The 22,039-nt window shown below is 36.0% G+C and overlaps 1 protein-coding gene and 1 long non-coding RNA gene across 3 annotated transcripts in view; one reads left to right on the forward strand and one right to left on the reverse strand.

Annotated features, from left to right (window-relative positions):
• Window positions 1-22,039, reverse strand: part of MIB1 (MIB E3 ubiquitin protein ligase 1) — a 95,064-nt gene that overhangs the window by 16,404 nt on the left and 56,621 nt on the right. For both annotated transcript variants that reach the window (XM_019986554.2, XM_070778844.1), the window contains exons 13-17: window positions 7,985-8,117; window positions 5,949-6,035; window positions 4,142-4,303; window positions 1,870-2,051; window positions 190-382 (exon numbers count right to left, since the gene is read on the reverse strand). In XM_019986554.2, the coding sequence (XP_019842113.1) occupies window positions 190-382; window positions 1,870-2,051; window positions 4,142-4,303; window positions 5,949-6,035; window positions 7,985-8,117 (757 nt within the window). The remainder of the gene's footprint in view (window positions 1-189; window positions 383-1,869; window positions 2,052-4,141; window positions 4,304-5,948; window positions 6,036-7,984; window positions 8,118-22,039) is intronic.
• Window positions 15,021-21,173, forward strand: LOC109577766 (uncharacterized). Its single transcript, XR_002183579.2, has 3 exons — window positions 15,021-15,297; window positions 15,852-16,017; window positions 17,179-21,173. It is a non-coding gene; the product is annotated as an uncharacterized lncRNA (long non-coding RNA).

Here is a 22,039-nt window from a genome sequence, read left to right on the forward strand (position 1 = left end):
ACTAATAGTGTAGTTTACATGTTTCAACTGGTGTCTTGATAAATGTATAAATAATACATTCCCATGTTTAGATCTTGCTTAGGAAGAACAAAATTAAAACAGACACACGGCATCATATAATCTTATTTATCATTAACTGTAGTCTCAGAGATCAAACAATAATAAAACACTGTATGAAAAACATACTACCTTGGTCCTGGACTGAACTTGCTCTTTACAGAGGAGGCATTTCTTGACTCGTGGCGAACACAGAGAACAGGTAGCAATATGCCCACACGGGCCAAATAGAGTGTCTCTCTTCATATCGGAGCACACCATACACTCTTCTAAGGTTTCAGAGTCATTACTGATCATAGAAGGACTTCGGGAGCCCACCTGACCACTAATAAAAGAAAATAATTCTAATCAAACCTATCAGAATATCTGTCAGAAATTCATTAATTAAAATGTTTTAAAACATCTAGAGCATCATTCATTTGCATAAAAACTTGAGTTATGTTTAAAAACTAAGCCTTATCATCTGTATATGAAACACTGTATATATTATATTCTTCTACCTCTCTGCATTTTTTCAGTACATATAGCACAATTCAAATTTCAATGAACAAATCCTCACCCAATAAAAAAGGGTGAATCTTCTAACACAGAAGTCAAATACACTAGCTTAAAAAAAAACTAACATGAACAGTTTCACTCAGAATCTTTTTTTATCTATACAGAACCAGCTGAGGAAGACACAGGACATAGGAATAAAACAAAAATCCTAACTAGAGCCCATGTTAGTTGCCCTAAGTACAGACAGAAGAAGCATCATCAGAGTCCACGACAGACAGGGAACTGTGAAAAATAGGTCACTGCAGCTGCTGTTTTGACATTTCTTTAAATTTATCCTTAAGGAGCATAAAGATTCTATTACAGAAAGCCAGAGCACACCCATAAATATATATCCACGACACAGAAATACATATGCACAACCAACCACAGCAACAGAAAAGGGACACACTGCTTCTACTACAACCTTCAGAGACTCACGGAAACGCACGCTCACACGTTCACAAAGTGATTTCCCCTGCACCCCAGCGTTTAAGTTATTATTGCAGTAATTATGGTGCCTTTATCCATATATTTTTAGATACATTGTCTTTCTCTAATAGAATTTTACATTCCTTAAGAATATACTTAAAGATATGTATATACCTCTATATACAACTACTTAGCCATAAAAAAAAGAATGTCATTTGCAGCAACATGAATGAACCTAGAGATTATCACAGTAAGCAAAGTCAATCAGAGAAAGACAAATATCATCTATCGCTTATGTGGACTCTAAAATATGATACAATCTGAACTGACTTACAAAACAGACATAGAAACAGACATAGAAAACAAACTTACAGTTACCAAAGGGGAAAGGAGTAGGGAAAGGATAAATTAGAGGAGTTTGGGATTAGCAGATACAAACTACTACATATTCAATATAAAACAAACAAGGTCCTACTATATAGCACAAGTAACTATACTCAGTATCTTGTAATAAACCATAATGGAAGAATATGTATATATATGTATACATGAATCACTTTGCTGTACATCAGAAAATAACACTGTAAATCAACTATACTTCAATAAGAAAATACTTCATTATATTAATTTCCCTGTAACACAGCTCTATGTATGGATTCCAAAGAGGTGTCATTTCATCACTATACATAAATTTACGAAAAGAAAGAAAGTACAAAGTTCAAGGGACAACTACTAAAATGTTTAATGACAAGAACCAAGTCCTTAATTGTGAAACGACATGACACTTTATGTACAGAATATTTTATGTACAGAATATTAGGTTTTATAAAAATAAATAATACAAACCTGACTTTTTCTTTATGACACTTTGCCAAGGCTTTGCAGAGACTTGGATCAGGACAGAGATCAAGTGGCGACTGACCCTTCTTATTTCGGATGCTAAGGTCAGCACCGTTAGCAGCCAAGAAACAGGCAATAGATGCCGCACTCTTCTTCTCAGCCCCCTGGGTACCAAGTCCCATTATTAACTGAAATCATATGAAAAGAGTCATTATTTTCCTTTAGGAATCTGTTATCATTTCTTATCACCAAATATACATACATACATACGTGTGTGTGTGTGCTTGCGTATATATGTATGCATGTATGTATGAATACGTATGTGTGAATAAGAAAATGTCTGGAAGGAGCATACACACTACAGAGACGTGAGGACACCTACGGGGCGCAGTCCTAGTATCATTCCCCCCTCACTCACCCCGTGTCCTCAGGTGTACAGTATGAGGACTGACCCATCCTCCGGGTTCAGAAGTGAACCAAAGATGGTCCAAATCAGTCAGATACCCACTTCATCTGTGCTTAGTTCAGGGGTGACACATAATGTAAATCAAGTTAATTAAAGCCCGTAAGACTCAAGAATGGAACTTCTGATTTAGATATTGAGGAAACAGTACTACCTTTTCTAACAACTTGGCCCTGGAGCTGTTAGCAACCAACTTGAAACAATAAGGGGAGAGATAACTGAGAAAAGAACCAAGAACTAGGAATTAAGACACAAAGTGGAGAATGAGAGAAATCAGGTTCTACTGTCATCCGAGCTACTGACTCACATCCTGTGTGAAAATAGTCATAATAACTGTTAACACTGATGGAGCATCTACAGTGGACTAAGAACTATTTTAAGCACTTTCCATGAACTAACTCATTTAATCCTTACAACCTTATGGAGGTAGTTACTCCCTTCCCCTCATTTTAAAATGAGAAAAACAAGGCACATAGGAGTTAGAGTATTTACCCATGATCATACAGAAAGACAGGCAGCAATTAGCAAACACTTTGGTCTCAGAATCCTTTTACATTCTTAAAAATGATTCTAAAATTCATACGGAAAGGTCAAGGACCTAGAATTGTAAAGCAACTTTGAAAAACAGGAAGAAAGTTGGACTGACCTCAACATTTATTATAAAGCTACAGTAATCAAGACAGTACATTGGCATTACAGAGCTAAAGACACAGATTAACAGAAGAGAACTGATTTTAGATAAAGGCACAACAAGCGATTCAGTAGAAAAAGATAGCCTTCTCAACAAATGGGACTGGAATGATGATATCCACAAGCAAAAAAAGATGACCCATACTTCATACTGTGTATATAAAAATTAACTCAAAATCAATCACAGACCTAAATGTAACAGTTCAAACTTTATAAACTTCTAGTACAAAACAGGAAAAAACCGTAGTGACCTTAGATTTAGCAAAGATTTCTCAGGACACAAACAATAAAAGAAAAAAATTGCTAAATCAGACTTCATTAAAATTACTATTTTTCGACTCATAGACTTAGAAAATTTTCTGGTTGCTGGGGGGAAGGAATACTTAGGGAGTTTGGGAAGGTCATGTACACACAGCTATGTTCAAAATGGATAACCAACAAGGACCTACTGTATAGCACATGAATTCTGCTCAATGTCATGCACCAGACTGGAGGGGGAGGGGCTTAGGGGAGAATGGATACATGTCTAGGTGTGGCTGAGCGCCTTTGCTGTTCACCTAAAACCACCACAACACTGTTGACTGGCTATAACGCCGATTCAAAATAAAAAGTTTAAAGTCTGAAGACAAAAAAAAAAAAAAACTATTGCTTCAAACAATACCGTTAAAAGAATGAAAAGACAAGCCACAGACTGGGAGAATGTATGTGCATATCGCATATCTGATACGGAACTTGATTCAGACTGGTAGTAAGAAAACAGTTCAACAACATAATAAATTAAGGTCTTAAGTGACAGCTTTGTCAAATATATATGGGTGGTAAACCTGCAAATGAAAAGATGTTCAATACCAGTAGTCATGAGGAAATGCAACCCCAAACCACAACAAGACACCACAGCACTCCTGCTTGAATGGCTTAAGTTGCATAAGGAGAACCAAACAACTTTTGGTAAGAATGCAAACAATACAGTCAGTACTGACTAGTGTTTAGCTCATAAACTAAATTCCTACATTTGTACTTTTGATGAAATATCTGATCAGATGCAGGTTCTATGAGCCATAAATATAAGACCTTGCATTAAAATATGCTCCTCCTGGCACAGAAGTGACGATTATCTTTGCTCACCGTGTTTTTGGATGGCTCCCAGGCAGCATCAACCTTCCCCACATCCTGCATATCTTGAAGCTGACGCAGCTGAGACAGAGTGTGATGCCGCAGGGCTTCGTGCAGAGGAGTGTCCCCATCCTTATCCTGAATATCTAACTTGGCACCTGCACGGACCAAAAGCTAGAAGAGAAAAATGTCTCTTTTTCCTAAGTATTCCACCCACAAGAAATTATAATACATCTAAAGTAACAAAGTTTCAGTTACATAAGATGAATTTGTTCTGGAGAGCCCCCCTTTGCATGGTGTTGTATCATGTTCTTACAATTTGCTGAGAAGGCAGACTTTAACTGTTCTCACCAAACAGATACACAAACTGTGTGTGATGGTGGCTATGTTAATTAGCTTAATTATAGTGATTATTTCACAATGTACACCTGGATCAAAATACGAAATTGTACACTTTAAATGTATACAATTTCCATCTGTCTATTATAACTTAATAAAGCTAAAAAAAGTAAAATTAAAGTAATAAAATTAAAGTGAGAGCCCTATCTGACGGGGCTGCCATGAAAGTTAACTTATGTGTTTGCTTACCACCACTCTGATCCCTGTGACTGCTTACAAATAATGATGAGCTTGATTATTCAAACATACTGAACTAGGGACAGCAGAAAAAAACAAGAACCAATATGCAGGTTAATTATTCTACTCTAAGATCAAAATAACTGGAGGAAATTCAGGACATTTTTTTCCTCTTTTAATTTCAGATATGTGAGTTGGTATATTTTAAGTATTTCCAATAGGACCAAATCACAATACTCAAAATTCTTCTATTATTTAAATAAATATGCATTTATTTTTTTCCATCCCCTGTGGTCACTTTTTTCCAAATGTGTGGTTATAAGGGTTATAAGTCCAAACATCAGAGAAATGAAGAATTTCTGGCAAGAGAATTTTTTATAAATGTGAAATGTTTGCTAAGTTACAATCTCTTACATATAATGCATAATTGATATACCTTAACAGATATTTTAAGCAGTAAATATAAAACTTTGCTTTAACAAGTTCCCTAACCTTTCCGCAAATGTTATCAGAGTTTTAGAAAAACACCATACAAAGAAATCAATCTCAAGCATACAGTCCTACCTGTTTTGGCAAATTACTATTTTGCTCTTTTTTTGTTCATTGTGCTTCAAAAAGATTATATAAAACGTCTCTGTAGATCGGTCTCTCAAATTTAAATCGGCATCAGAATTACGTGGGGGCCTGTAAAACCCGAGATTGCTAGTTCCCACCCTTAGAGGTTCTGCTCTGGTTGGTCTGAGATGGGGCCCAAGAATTTACTTTTCTGCCAAAGCCCTAGGTGATGCTATTGCTGCTGCTCAGCCTCCAAACTTTAAGAACCACTGCTCTACAAAAAAGTTTAAACAGATCATTTCAAGTATTTGATCTGGAATCACCAGATTAGTAATATAAAATTACATATGCCAGCTTCTTTGAAATGTTTGGCAAATGTCTAGCCAAAGGCTTTAATTACAGTTCACTCTCAATTATAAAAATTAAAAGGAAGTATACTTTTAAAAAAATGTATATGTTACTTTGAAATTCTCTGATTTAATATTCCAGGAATTTACAAATCCTGACAACAAAATTATAAAAACTTTGAATATAAGAGTTAAGATTTTTCCTATTAGAAATTAAAACTCTTTATCCAACTGATTAAAATACCAGCCTAAAATCATAATTTTACCTCTAACTACGCCTTCGGAGAAGCCTAACAACATATAATTTAAAGGGGTAAGATTCACTTTAGTAGACACGTTACCCTCACAATCTGGGTGTGCTGCCGCTCCACGGCAAGGTGGAGGGCCGTCTGCTGGTTCACGTTCTGGATGTCCAGGTTTGCGTTTCCCTGAAAGAAGAACAAGGCTTACAGTTAAATGTGACAAGAGGGAAGCACATAATCTAGCTCTCTATGAGGAAGCCATAACACTGGATGCTGCTGAGCACGCCCCCTCCAAGGGCTAGACCTTGTAATATATGGTAACAGATGTGAATAGCAGGAAGAAGTGGTGGGACAGCCAACTTTCTGAAATAGAACGGCAAATTTAAAACTATTTTTACTGTGGTGATTCCACCTAAGGACAGTTACAGGACAAAGGACAATACAGAGTCAAACACGGCTCCCTTTTAATCTCCATTACAGAGCCACAGACATAATCAGCTCATTTTAAGTAAGTACTTCCTGAAAATGTATCAGTGAGTCTTCATATTGTATTTGGAAATTCAGAAGACCTAGAATGTTAAAGTAGGTCTGAGAAAAAACAACAAATTTATAGGACTTACTCCAACTGAGTAACTGATTTCAGTTACTGATTACTATAGTTACTATAGTTATTACTTCAGTTCAGTTACTGATTACTGTAACCAAGCAACAGTAACAGTAACCAAGACAGTGGGCTTCCCTAGCAGCTCAGCTGATAAAGAATCAGCCTGCAATGCAGGAGATCCCAGTTAGATTCCTGGGTCGGGAAGATCCCCTGGAGAAGGGATAGGTTACCCATTCCAGTATTCTTTGGGTTCCTTGGTGGCTCAGCTGGTAAAGAATCTGCCTGCAATAGAGGAGACCTGGGTTCAATCCCTGGGTTGGGAAGATCCCCTGGAGGAGGGCATGGTAACTACTCCAGTATTCTTGCCTGGAGAATTTCCATGGACAAGAGGAGACGGGTGGGCTGCAGTCCATGGGGTTGCAAAGAGTCGGACACAACTGAGCGACTAAGCACAACCAAGACAGTGTGGTACTGGCTTAGGTCAGTAGTTTGGATTTTGGATGAAAAGGAACTTATCATAGTTAACAACACTTCTAAGAGAATTAACTTTAATAATAAAGGCTTATAATGGCAGGGGAAAGGCAGTTTAGCTTTTGAACTGTTTCTTTCTTTAAATGTCTTTGTATAGACTGTCCATCTTATGATATAAGACCCAATTACACATAATGTACTATCTACTAAGTTTCCCTGCCATTTCATCTTCTTCACTAGACTGTAAGTTCCTTGAAGTCAGGAGTCACAGATAATTCTTTGGAAACTTTACTGCTTCCCTATGGCATATGCTTGTCTGAAGCATTTAAAAATTTTGCTGAATATACCAAAACATCATAAAATTGTAATCAATAGGTTCCCCTCAAAATCTAAGCTCATAAAAATGTAGAGGTATTTTATTCCTAAGATAAATGAAATAACTAATGTGAGCCACCCTGCTATCCACACAGATTCAAGGGGTCCAGCAGTTGTTGAGAACTGAGTCCCTAGGTCCTAACTGCAGCCTGGTGTCAGCTGGTAGCAACTTGCCACACTGATTTAGACATCAACATACTGCTTCGTGATGACATAGCTGAGTGACACTTCCACAACAGTGGCAGTGAATCTGGAAAATCCCTTTAAGCTGATGCCTATTTTGTTGGACCAACTCAGGAAGGCTGTGCAGAGAGAATACTGGAGGTGTTAAGGATCCACACCCACCCTACCCACACCCCCACTACTACTTCCCTCCACTGAAGCACCACTAAAGACTAAGTTCATACTACAGCTGAATTTGCATCACCATGGGATTTTACTGTAATCTACTAGTAAGTAGTTCAGTTCAGTTGCTCAGTCATGTCTGACTCTTTGCAACCCCATGGGCTACAGCACACCAGGCTTCCCTGTCCATCACCAACTCCTGGAGCTTGCTCAAATTCATGTCCATCGAGTTGGTGATGCCATCCAACTGTCTCATCCGTAAGTAGTTGATAAAGTAATAATAAATCAATGATTAGCAATGACCCAAAATTGTTAAAAATTACTGAAATGCTTTTCCTACCTGATGCACCAACAGTTCGGCCACTTCTACATGATTATTAAGGGCAGCCAGATGTAAGGCAGTATAACCATCATCTTTCTTCTCATCCACAATCCACGGTCTTGGTAATTTAGACAGTAAAACACGCATTGCGCTGAAAGGCAAATTTATACTAATTTGATATTTAGTTATATATTTTATTATTTTCTTTATAAAAAAATATTCCAAAAAACTCTTAAATTCAAATGAAAATATTCCTCTTTAAAGAAAATTATGCCCTTAAGAGACAAACAGAAATTCAAAATTTCTAAATCTCAAATGCACAGCCCTTTGACATTTTAAGAGGTAAACAAATTATCACTGTTTGGAGAGTAGAATCAAAATAGAATGGGAGTGCTACAAAGGGAAATATTCTGAGAGGGAAAAAGCCCAAAGGTGAAATATACCCTAATAAGGATATCGTTTGAATCTGTGGAATCTCTTAGGTTCAATTAGAGTAGTATATAATATATAATGAAAGAGTTAATGAAGAACAATCAGGTAACAAGAGTTAATTGGGAAAAATAGTGATAATTAAGACAAATTTTATGTGGCTGGCAGATTACCATGAATTCTGTGGGATTAAAAATCTGATACATGTCATTTAGTAGTGCTAAATCTAGTTGATATCGAAACACACAAAATGGCACTCGAATATTTAAAATTTACAATATGATAACCAAATATCTCCAAAGCAAAAAAAGAGAAAGTTATCCTAAAGAGCACCAAAGATTAAACCAGGAAAGATCAGGGGAACTAATTACTGAGAAACCATGCTTTGTAAAGAAAAGGCTAGCCTACCCTCAAAAAGGAAAGTAAAATAAGAAGCAACTTTCTTACCATTCACCGGTAACTTCTCCTAACAAAGATCTTGTGTGGAAAACTCATAATTCGGGAAAAATCTAAAAATAATTTTTTTTATTTTTAAAAAATTTGGGAAAAATTTCCCTTAATATCTGTCCACTAATTGTTGTTGTTGTTTTTTTTTAAAGACTGACACCTGAGATAATGAATGGCTTCTATAAACAGTACTGGACTTGGCACAGACAACATTGATAGATGTATTAGATATTGAATGTTCCCCCATACCTAAAAAAGGCAGTAAACGCAGAAAAGCTTTTAAAATTCTGTCATTAGAGTATAAAAGGGCAAGAAGTTAACAGTAAGGTACATATTGGGATAGTTTTTCCTAAGGGGACACACAGGAGAGAAAAATCTGAAACAAATTATTTTAAACGTATGGAGAAACAGTCTGAAGATGCAGAATAAGAACGTGTGTAAAAGAAATTGTTAAGTCTCTAAATAATGAAACTAAGACCTAACGTGATACAGAACATGTTTGTTTAATGGCAGTGGTCCATGAATCCCACATAGGAAGTCCAAGACATCTGAGAACACGCTCTAAAGAACCCACGAATCTCTAAAATTGTACTCATATCTGGAAGTTTGTAGCTTTTATCAGATTTTCAAACAGGTTAATGACCCAAGGCATATTGAGAATCAAAACTTAAAAGACAGCCTTCAGTGGTTGTTACTAAAGTTAAAATCACTGTCCATGAATGACAGACTTCTTTGGAAATCTGTGGAAGGCCAGGAACCATTCCCTCCCCCAAAAATGCACATAAAAATCTTTACATATAATTTTGAGGGAATCTAAGTTCCATTCACGGACCTCATACAAAGCCGAAGATTCTTGCTTTAGTTCATTTTCAGTAATTGTAAGGACTTCCCCATTTAGTGGATTAAAATAAAATACTAGAAATTATGTAGATTTTTGACTCAAATTCTTAACGGTACATCATCATATGAAAAATAATTTGACATTTTTATTAATGTTAGTGTTAGTCATCTCTATGGGCCTATAAAGTCATATGAAGAGAGTTCTGTAAGAACTAAATGAGGGAATGTAATAAAATGTTTTAGTATAGTCTAAAGCTCTTCAATATTACAGTGTTATTACAGTTCTAAGTTTATAGACCTATGAAGTACACAATACAAATTTCCCTTTTCTCCTTCCTAAGAATTCTTCCTGTATTCTTGATTTTGGTTATTCTTATTATCATTTAACCAGCCACCCCAGTCAGAAATATGGGAATCATTCTAGACCCTCTCCTCCCTTCCCACTCCTGCATTCCCTTTGTTCTGCTGACTTTCCCTTTTAAAACTAAACTATTATTTCCTATATAGTATCTTTTATATAGACTTTCATAACCTTTCCTCTGAACATCTGTAACAGCCCCCTTCCAAATCTAGCGCTTATACCCCTTTCACACAAATCTACCCATTTCACCATTTTCACAAATTCAAAGTCATCGGCATTCAAATAAAAAAGGCTCCCTTTCACATAACTAAATCTTTTTAAGATTGGTCTTGATAAAATTTATTCTGAAATATACTTTTTGTTTTAATATGCTTTTAAAAGAATATAAGACTAAACTTACCTTATGATAACCGAATTGTAACAACAAAATCAACTCCTGATTAAATGCTCTAAGTTTTGGAGAAATACTGCAGATAGCCCGAAATCAAAATTAATGCAAAAGTCAACAGCTAGCTAGGAGTGGTCAGATTAGTTTTTGGTTTTGCCATTTTTAAATTAACTTCTAGATTTTAGACTTACAGAAAATTGTGAAGACAGTACAGAGAGTTCCTCACCCCTCCTGTTAATACTGTACATTAGGATGATACATTTGTTACCATTAAGGAACCAGTACTGACAGTTATTAACTAAAGACCATACTTCACTCCAATGTCCTTATTTAACGTACTTTCTCTACCACATTACACTTAGCTGTCGTGGCTCCTGAGGGTCCCCTTCACTGTGACAGTTTCTTAGACTTTCCTTGTTTTTGATGATGTTGACAGTGTTGAGGAGTACTCATCAGTTATTTGATAGAATGTTCCTTGCTTGTAATTTGTCTGATGTTTTCTGATGATTACAACTGGGATTATGAGTTTTGAGGAGGAAGTCTCAAAGACAGTGCCATTCCATCACATCAAGGGTGCACACTATCAGCATGACTTACCTCTCAATGTTAACCATAGCCATCTGGTTGAGGGAGCATCTGTCCACTTCCTCCACTGTAGAGTTGCTCTTTTTCTCCCTTTCTCTACTACAGACTACTACTACACTCTTTGGAAGGAAGTCACTACAGGTAGCCTACTCTTAAAAGGTGGAAAGTTATATTCTACTTCCTTGAAGATAGAGTATTCACATAAATGATCTGGAATTCTCCTATACTGGAGATTTGGGGTAGCTTAATTTTAAGAGCAATCTATAACCTTCTCATCTTAATAGGAAAGCTGCTAATTAATGTTAGTTCTTGACCTACTGCCTTCACAAAAAGCAAACAAAAACAATACAACACCTCAAGAAAAGTCAATCTTTGGGCCCAGCCTGCAGTATGAGCTAAGAGAAAAAAAACAACAGTCTCTGGTCCCCTCCCCTTCATGTCCAGAGTAGTTCTGAATGGTCTGTCTCCTTTCCTCCTGTGGGGCAATCTGAGGACTCCACAATACAACCAACGAAGGTCAGCTGTTCCCACAGCACCTTAGCTAATTAAGAGGTTTCTGTTGTTATGCTGCAAGCACTGAGGCCCTTAGAGTTCCTGGCATAAGGATGTTACCAGTTCAATAAATCAATAATTTTACTAAGCCAACAGACTCTCACTGGTGGAGCACTGTATGAGATTTGAAGATACTTTCCCGAACGTTCAAACATTCTTCTTTATTTCTCAATCTGGTTGTTTTCCAAAAGGTTAAGGACATGGATGGTTTAAGGATAAGATCTTACTACCAGTTAAGCAGGCATTTGTGAATAGTGCCAAAGAAGCATTAAGTTCCGGAACAACTAATAGTGGTGCCGAGCGTAATCCTTGGCACATGGGAACACGCAAACGTTCGCTGAATGATGAGCAAATGAGCTCTAAGAAGCAGAGGGGACAAGCAGCTGTCTGCACTGGTATGTAACAGTCAAATGGCAATGGCTCCATTTTTAGGACCTGCCATGCTTTGCAATCTTTCTTCAGAGATGGGCAACATTTTTCCAAACAAACCATAGTAGCTAAACTGAGGAGGCCTTACATATTAGTATTACTGAATGTAAAAAAGACATTGAGATAATAGCACATATTAGGGGTTCAATAAATTCTGAATATTGAACAATCCCTCAAATATAATTTAAGCATGTTAGTACAGAATCCATAAAGGAACCTGCTAAGAAAGTTGATAAATCTCAGGCAGAAGTTCTGTAGGTCATGCTAAGAGCAAGTTAATATGTAACAGTTTGAACACATCTTTATTCAATACACACCCACCCCTATCTAAATGGATGGAGACAAGAATGCTATCTGTAATAATCATTCTAGCAAATGAATATGGACAGTTTTTATTTTCTTTCATCTATTTAAAGGGATACACAGACATGACTCAAATGTTAAATTTTAATTTTTTTGGTGTGCTTAATTTTGTTCCCCACAAACTTTTTTTTGACAGATACTGTAATTAAAAGGTTCATTAATTTAGCTTGAATTCATTTACTAGGAATTTGGTAATGCAGCAGAAATTAGCTCAAAATGACAGATATGCAATGACAATACAGGCTGCAGGAGGATTCGATCATTCTTAAAACAGGACAACTAAAAGGATCTCTTCCGCACTGTAAGCCAGGGACGCCATTCTACTCATCTTTCTTCCCTCTGTGTGCACCTAGTATGAGGTGCTCAAAGTTCACTTGAATGAAACAAAGGAAGAAACAATCAAACAAACGGTCATTTTTCTCAGCATACTGGGGCCAAGAATGCTCAATATGCCACATTCCTGGTACAGGTTCCAGTCCCCTAGAGTCCAGGCCCTAACTGCTTGCATTATTATCAACCACAGCAGCGACAGGCACAGGGGTAAATATCTAAGTCTGAAGCCAAACCACCTGGGCTCACATTCTGGTACCAGCAAACAAAAGGGCTGGTGACGTGAGCAGGGTACTTGCCTTCTATGCCTCAGTTTCCTCATCTATAAAATGTGTAAAGAATCACAAGTCCTATTTCGTAGGACTGTTATGGGGATTTTAAAGGCCTTAGAAAAGTGCCTGTCCTTTCATACACTATGTAAGTGCTTGCTTGAGAGGTGGGAAAGGAGGACTTTGACTGCTACAAAATGGTCAGGAAATATGAGGTAGTTTAAAAGTCTTCAAATTGACCTATCTTGTACTCTGAGATGCATCATCTTCTCACAATGTGTCTAAAATTACTTCAGTATCTAGAAGCATGCTTTATGTCACTGTTTTAAAACAGCCATTCAGAAATAATTAAACTGCTATGTTATAAAAAATGCTAAAGACAAAAAGGATGTCAAGGACAAATTTCCCTTGTAGGAGAATGAGCTCAGAAAACTGTTAACAGTTCTTTTTGGTTCTTAACTGAATCGATGGATATGAGAGTTGGACTATAAAGAAAGCTGGCTGCTGAAGAATTGATGCTTCTGAACTGTGGTGTTGGAGAAGACTCTTGAGAGACCCCTGGACTGCAAGGAGATCCAACCAGTCCATCCTAAAGGAAATCAGTCCTGAATATTCACTGGAAGGACTGATGCTCAAGCTGAAACTCCAATACTTTGGATACCTCCTGCAAAGAACTGACTCATTGGAAAAGACCCTGATATGAGAAAGATTGAAGGCAGGAGAAGGGGACAACAGAGGATGAGATGGTTGGATGGCACCACCGACTCAGTGGACATAAGTTTGAATAAACTCCGGGAGTTGGTGATGGACAGGGAAGCCTGGCGTGTTGCAGTCCATGGGGTCGCAGAGTCACACATGACTGAACAACTGAACTGAACTAAATCAATACTTAAGAGACTATATATGAATTAAGAACAAGGTATAGTTGGTTTTTCCTAGGCATTCTTAGGTTTGTTAGATCTTAAATTGTACCGCCATAGGTTTGCGGAATTTGATGTTAAATTTTTTTTTCTCCTTGGTTAAAAAACAAACCTCAATATTAAAATTTATGGTGATATGCTATTAAAGTTTAGAACAAAAGTATTTTTCCCCTATAACATGTGTTATGTGACAAAGTTACAGAAGGGCTTCCCTGATGGCTCAGCAGTAAAGAATTCATCTGCAATACAGGAGACACGGGTTCGATCCCTGGGTCAGGGACTTTGTGACTGAACAGCAACAAGAAATTACAGAAAGGTTAGTGACTATTTTGAGTCTGTAATAAAGTGTGAAATGATCATGCCTAAATGCTATCTCAGAAAAGTAAAGTGGAACAGCAATGTAGAAAGGAGGAAAAAACCACTTCACATTTGAAAATAAAGTAGAATTTAATTAATGCATTATAACAGTTATATAACTACAAAGTTTCAATAGAAAAGTAACACAATTACTAAAAAGCATTCCAGACCCTGTTTCTCACCTAAGCACTACTAAAAAATTTATTAAAAGTGACACTGAATTAAAAGTTTTTTTTTAATTTAAAAGTTTTAAGTAGCACTTCCAAGATTTCATTTACACATTCCTCCTTTCCTCCTGAGTGATCTCTTCACCTTCAATATATTGGTTCTACTTACTCTTTCTACATATTTTTCCATTCAATTATTATTTATTAAATTTAAAAAGAATGTATAGCAACAACGAGCTCTAAAGGTAACACTACAAAATCCCTTCAGGCCTTGAGCTATGTAAAATATCATTATCCTGATTTTTTTGTTTACTGATTTAAAAAAACAGGTTATGAAATATATTTTGGCAGCACAGCGACTTTACTTGTTCCATATCTGTCCAAAGCCTGTCTTGCTACTAGCCAGGATAATATTTTTTCTCTTTCCTTTTTTCGCTGCAGTGCTTCTAAGTATAGTGGCAGCCGCATCAGGCTTTCCTAGCCTCAGCGCAAGCTCAGTATAAATCTGGGATGTGTAAGTGGAAACATGAGAGACCGCTTTATTTGGCAGTGCTTTGAAAAAAAAAAAAAATGCAGGACAAATGGCAAGGCAGTGTTTGGACCACAGGATGAACAATCAATAGGCAGAAAGCAAGATAGAGGCTTCCTCAGCTTTTGGATCGACAATCGACAGCTGAGAGACTATTTTTTGCTATGGTTGACTAAATATGGTCAGGGAAGAGAGAGGCACAAGAGAGCCTGTTTGCCTGGGAGTGCATGTTTCAAATGCTTAGCTGCCTATAAAGCTGAACAGTTCAGCCTGTGGCCACTGAGGGAAGAATATAAGTTAACCTCTGTAGTGACCATGTGGAAGTCCCGACCTTGCTTGCAGACTTGACCTCTGGATTTGACAAGGTAGCGTCAATACAGATCTACCATCTAATCCTGGCAACTAAAAACAAACAAACAAAAATTCCACAGCAAGAAAGATGCAGAATTATTTCCTGAGAAGTCAGAAGACCCCAATGTCCTCTGGTGGGCAAAGGAAACAGGGTGAATGTTTACAGTTATTTGGTGGGGGGGAGTGAGGTGTGTTTTGGTTTTTGCTGGGTTTGTGTGTGTGTGTGTGTGTGTGTGTGTGTGTGTGTGTGTGTCTTTTTTAGTTTGTAAAAGTAACCTCCTCTACAACTTTTTCCCCATTTCTGAAGCATTCCATCTGAGCAATTAGTGAGGTGCATTTTCTTGGCCGTTGAAGCAACCTTTCCCCGTTGCTTCACTTTCTATACACCAGAGACAAGGTACTCATATCCATTCAACACCAGTAACAGGACATTCCAAATCAAATGGCCAATGCTGACTCAATTTTATTGAAATGTTTTTTTTTTTCCCTTAAGCATAAGGAAAGGGAGAGGGAAAAGATGGCTGATATACTTTGTTTGTTCACTTGTTTTTCAAATTTATCTTAAAAGGTGGGGTCCTGTGTTCACTGACACTTCCCCTTTACTTCCCCCGGCTCATGAAAAGAAGCGCTGATTCAGCAAATAGAGTGAAGAGCCGATCAAGATGAGATGGCTGCTGCTGGCGTGACTCTCTGGGTCATTCTCTCTCTCCCTGCTCATGACACTAAGCTCACAGGTAACACAGCACCACAGGACAGTACTTTAATGAAGGCTTATGGTTTTCTGCATGCTTACCTATTATCGACTCAATACATGCTTTTATTGTTAAATTCTACCTGGGCAAAGCCGTTTCACAGTTCAAGCAGAGACCTTATGCAGTGTAAAAAGGAATGCTGTTCAAATATCATGACAGATGATTCAATGTCAAACCTGTACAAGTCCATTCCTGTCTTTTATATTTTTAAAGAGTCAGTCTTTACTGTTTCAGATTAAGTGGTGATTCTGTATCCCTAGGAAATGGCCACCTGCCTTCAGAGCATACTATCTTTTAAAAACTATTAACTCTTTCAAGGTTTAGTCAACCAAGAAACTTGGAGATCACAAAATGCTTTTTAATGCTTCCTCTGATAGCTGGGCACAAAATTAAACCAGAATACGGATGGTGAAATTCAAATGCTGCGTTGCTGAAACTGCTGTAGTACTGGGCCATCTCCCGCTACGTGGTCCTCTGCTCTCTGTGAGCTACACTCACTTCTTACAACGGGCTGCAGGAATTCTACTTTCCGTGTCTTTTACACCCCCTCCTCTCTCAGATCTGAAATTTTCTTATGGTCTTCTTATAAATTAACTTCTTAATGCCACAATAATAAAAGGCAACTCACCAACTATAATTTGTTTTCATGCTAAACGATCAAGTTAAAACCCAACTGCTCAGTAGCCAATACCTTCCAGTTCTTTTAAGTGTGACTTTGGAAAACTTGATTGTTCTGGTACTTATCCTTCATATTGACAAAAAAAAAAAAAAAAAAAATCAAAGTATCAGAACCACTCAACTCACCAAAATTAGATATTAATTCTTTTATCTAAATTTATATTTAACCCAGACAGGATCACCAAACTGCAAAACTCAGGTAAGTAATAACAAAGGAACAACACAGAGGTTTTCAAATGATCATGAGTTCTTATCTGTGACCTTAAAAACAAAACTAACAAAAAAAATTATCATTAAAAAAAATTCAGTTCATTCATACTCTAAAAAGATCCAGTTTTTCTCCCTGTTTTTTCAAGTTTAGAATCAACATCAGAAGTAGTACTAATTGGTTAATTATTAAGTCTTTAATAAGATATCTTGCTGGTAAAAAGTACATGCACCAAATTAATTATTGTCTACTTGTAGGTTCTAGAAGCAAACTACAAAATAAGAAGAAATTTGCTCTGAAGACTATGAAGAAACACTAGGCTGATCTTACCAATTTCTGAAATACACTCTGTAAATCCCCACTGATTCAATGGATCTCTCTCAAAAAGAACCAAACCAGGACAAAGTTCAACAGATAACTGGTCAATGTTTAGAAGTGTATGTCCACCAAGAACAAGGAACCATAAACAGCACTAATGCCATGCCTCAGGTAAATGTTATAAAGTTTAGTCTTTGATATTCTCTGCAAACAATCTACCACTGCTCTCCATCAGTAAGCTGAAAGTTTTACTAAAAAATGGGAAAATAAAACATTTCATGTTTTTACAGCTAACAACTTAGTAATACCTACTCAGAGTACATACTTCTTTATGTACCCATATGAACATACAATGCTATGGAATGTAAAGAAGTATGTATTTTTGGTAGGCAATAAACCACCAAGAGGAAACTAGACTGCAGCTATGTGAATGACCTTCGTATGTTAAATTAACCTATCAAAGAGATGACCTTTGGCATTACTAACACCAGAAAATGTACCTATTTCTTTCAGATGGAAACTAAATGTTGCTGATTTATATTTCATGAGGAAAAAAGTTCTTCTGAAGTAGATTTAAAATTAACATGGAATTCCTTTTAAATCCTTTAAGTTTAAAGCATACGACATTCTACATTTTTAAATTAAGTACTCACATGATTAAAATTTGAATACAAAAGAGAAAACAGCGATACTAGTACAAAAAAATGATACACATGACCCATTTTCTGTCTCCACAATTTAATTTTAATTTAAATGTATCATATTAGAAGGGCTGACATTTAACAAAAGCTGACTTCATTTGCATTTCAACAGCTATTCTTCATATTTTGATATGAAGAATAAGTATAATTAACAATGTAATTATAATTTAACAATATTGTAAGAATTCCTGAGCAAGTTTTGGTGTTTTAAGTTTTCTTTCTCAAAGCTACAGACATAGTTATAATTTTAAAAGACTATCTTTCAAGTAAAATTCTACTCTCAAAGAAAAAAAGTGGTCCCTGTCCTTCTCCCTAATCCAGTTTCCACTTTCAATGCTATGTAAGTACTTAGTTTAAATCAAGACATACAATTTATTCAAGAAAAATGATAAAATTCTGGGAAATAGGTATAAATCAATAGGGCACACTGGTCACAGACTGCCAAATATTAAAATAAATTTATTTATTACCTATACTATCCTTGAATTTGCTTTCTCCAAAGAGGGCACATAAAATGAAACACTACAATCATGAAACCAATGTATCCAGAAAGAATAACCATCTTTTATTGGTACTAGGCAAATACAATTCAATTTTTTATAAACATGATAGCCTACCATTTATAGTATGCTAGAGATATTAAAATACATTTTGTATTTTATGTAAAATTTATTTTGTACAATATATACTTATATTGATAAATATTATAAATGATAAAGCTCTTAGCAACAATTTATTAGTATCTATTTTAAGCTACTATAATAGATTTAGAAAATAAATATTAATATTCATATATTCTAATCATTTCTTTTGATTAGAGTATTCAGACATATGTCATCACATGTCTAAATTTTTTGTCACAGTTGAGTAGAAATGGCCATAAGGTTATCCATGAATTGTTAATTTTGTTTAATAAGACAACTAGATAATTGTCAAAAGGTGATGTTCATTTAATCAGATTAAAAAGGAGAGAATGACTTACATACAAGCATAGAAGTTATAGAATATTTATTGTAAATTACAAAAGTTCATTAATTTTAAAATTTTACATTTTCAAAGAAAAAAAAATCAGTTCAAAGCTTAACTCACTCAAGAATAGACCTTCATCCTGATTATCCACAAAAAGGATGGCAAAGCTTCATATTCCATTCATTAAGTTTAACTACACACGCCCTAAACATTAAAAACTGACAATATACACCTCAAAAATAGAGGTTCCTCTATGAAACTACTCAAAGGGTATTACTATATCTACGCTTTATAATAAGCAATTATATTCACCATTCTATGGGTATAAAAGTTTTTAATAATTATTTTAAAACATTCCAGCAACTAAGAATCTTGTTGCTACAATATTAAGAGCTTACAAACCTTAGAAAATGACAGTATCTATTATTCATTTGAAAAAGTATAATTATACACTGATCCTAGTGCTTGCAAGTTAAACTTAACATATCTAAGAGTATTTTCAATCACTCTAAAATGTCACATCTATCACTTAGATCAGCTGTTCATTTTTAACTGAGTACATATTAAACTCTGGGCATCTGCTGACACTGTTGTAACTCAAACATTTCAACTGTCTCTCTGACAGGGATAACAGATGCTGACATTATCAAATGCTGTACTATTTTTTTTCCCCCGGCCTCTCTTGCCCCGATATGGCCAGTATATGAAACTGAACTGCCATCCAAAGCACACTTGAGCAACTGGATCTGCTAAACAGCTCCCATAGAACTAGTAAAAATAGAAGTCAGTTTTATTGCTATCTTCAGCACTTAAGTCCAGGCAATTTAACACCTGTTTCTTTTCTATTAGAATAAATGATGGAAATAATTGTAGTTACATTAATTTCACCAGCAGCATGATACCCTTCAGCCAACAGATGCGGGATATACTTAATACGAGAAGTGTTTGAATATTGCCTGAATTAGTGTTGACCTTCTCCCAGTTTGGTTCAAAACACGTAACTATTTCTTTACTGTTTATATTTCAGTGAGAGCACTTACCTTACAGGCAAACTATAACTGTTCAAAGTTTTTAAAAGTTATTAAAAAGTTATTTTAAAAGTTTTAAAAAGGTATTTTCAGAAGACATCCCTTCTCAATATTGCAATTCCCTTTTAACAAAAACTTGCTGTACTGAGTTTTAACGATAATTTCCATACTCAAATTCATGATTATTGTTAACCACAATGTATTATTAAGCAGATAATGAGAAGTAACCAGGCAATCTGTACCCGAAATGACAGAGAATTCAGTCAAGGAACTAGACTTTTAAAAGAGTTCAATTATTAACCTATGGTTAGGGACACTACATAAGCAAAAAGAAAGAAAAATAAGCTATCATGCATGGCAGTTCCTTCAACACAAGTCTAAGCAATACACTGAATCCACGTGTGATCTATTTATAAACCAAAGGGTACCAGAGGTACTTTTCTTAAGGCCATTCATCCCTCCCCGCCGTCAGCAACTTGCTGTTTGTTAGTCCTTAAGAATTATGCTAAAAAAAGAAGTGGCGGTAGGAAAGTGTGACTGACTAGCAGTATTTTTCCCTAACCTATTTCACCTGCTTATTTGGTTTACTGCTCAAAGATAAACAGAAAACATTACTCTGATACACATCAAGGTCTATATGCTCTTTTTAAATGGTGCTGGTTTTGAAATAGGTCACTGTCTATATTTAAGAATTCAGCAAAGGTGTTAAAAATAAAGATGTACATTGATAACTCCTTAATGCACTACCAACGTGCTAAAGGGTAAAGACTTCTGCACGACTGGAGTGGGAAACACGAAAAGTGCCTTCAGAAAATAGTTTTACAGTCCATGGCTGAAACACTGATACGAGATTCTCTTAACATTTGAGGAAGGACCATAATCATAATTTTACAAATAAAAAAATTTCAGCTGTTTTAGGTCCCCAGCTAGCAGCACGGCAATGCTTTGCTAGAGCTGGTAAAATGGAACCAAATCGCCTCTTCAATGGATTTGGTCCCCTTCAACCAGCTGTAGCTATGCATTGATTACTACAGGACAGCCAGCGTTTTCATTTATCATTATTAATCACATGTCAACTGATTTCAACTTACTTATTCAGATTATGGTTTAAATCAAATAATTTGTAACTGTTAATTCTACTTGAAAGAGCTATAATAGTATATGATGTTAATAAACAGTTTGGTGAAAAACTGTGTGAATGATATAAGGCTTTCAAATAAAATTATTTTATTCATTTATGGTCTCTGTATTAAATTTCTTGTCCTTCAGAAATGAAATGATATTGAAATGCAGACTGTGCCACAAAATTTTAAAAAAACCAAAACTTCTTTCAAAGGAAGAAAATATCTGAGAAGGTCACCTGAAACCCTAACAGGAATGCCACAGTGTGGACATGCACTATTTTAAATTAAAGAAAGGCGTAACATTATATGGGTTTCCCTGGTGGCTCAGCTGGTAAAGAATCTGCCTACAACGAGGGAGACTTGGGTTTGACTGGGTTGGGAAGATCCCCTGGAGAAGGGAAAAGCTACCCACTCCAGTATTCTGGCCTGGAGAATTCCATGGACTGGATAGTCCGTGGGGTCACAAAGAGTCGAACACAAGTGAGTGACGTTCACTTCACTTCATAACATTATATAAAACAAAACTGCAGAAATGCTGAGTCACTACCTTTCATATGATTAGCAATTAATTGACTGCTATTTATCAGAACATTGACAGGTAAGGTGGAAAAGGAGACAATGACACTGCAGAGCATTTGGCAGACAGACTTAAATAGTAAGTATGTAATTCTTCTGATACTGAACCAAAAGACTTTAATCCTCAAAAAAGGAACAAAATACTAAGCATTGCTACCTTTTACTTATATAGATATTTCAACTCTCCAAACCTGTTTCCTCAGTTGTAAAATGAGAAGACCTTTTTTCTCTTAATTCTGAGTTTCAGTGGTTTCTTTTGTCTTACGACATCACTGGTTAGTACCAGGAAAGAAAAGTCAAAAATTTTAATAAGAAATCTGATATTAAAAAAAACTCAACATAACCCAGCTTACAATTACAACAAATAAATAACTTGCATCATCTTCTCATACTCCTTCATGT

This window comes from Bos indicus, chromosome 24 (genome assembly GCF_029378745.1).
Source record: "Bos indicus isolate NIAB-ARS_2022 breed Sahiwal x Tharparkar chromosome 24, NIAB-ARS_B.indTharparkar_mat_pri_1.0, whole genome shotgun sequence".
Lineage (NCBI taxonomy): Eukaryota > Metazoa > Chordata > Mammalia > Artiodactyla > Bovidae > Bos > Bos indicus.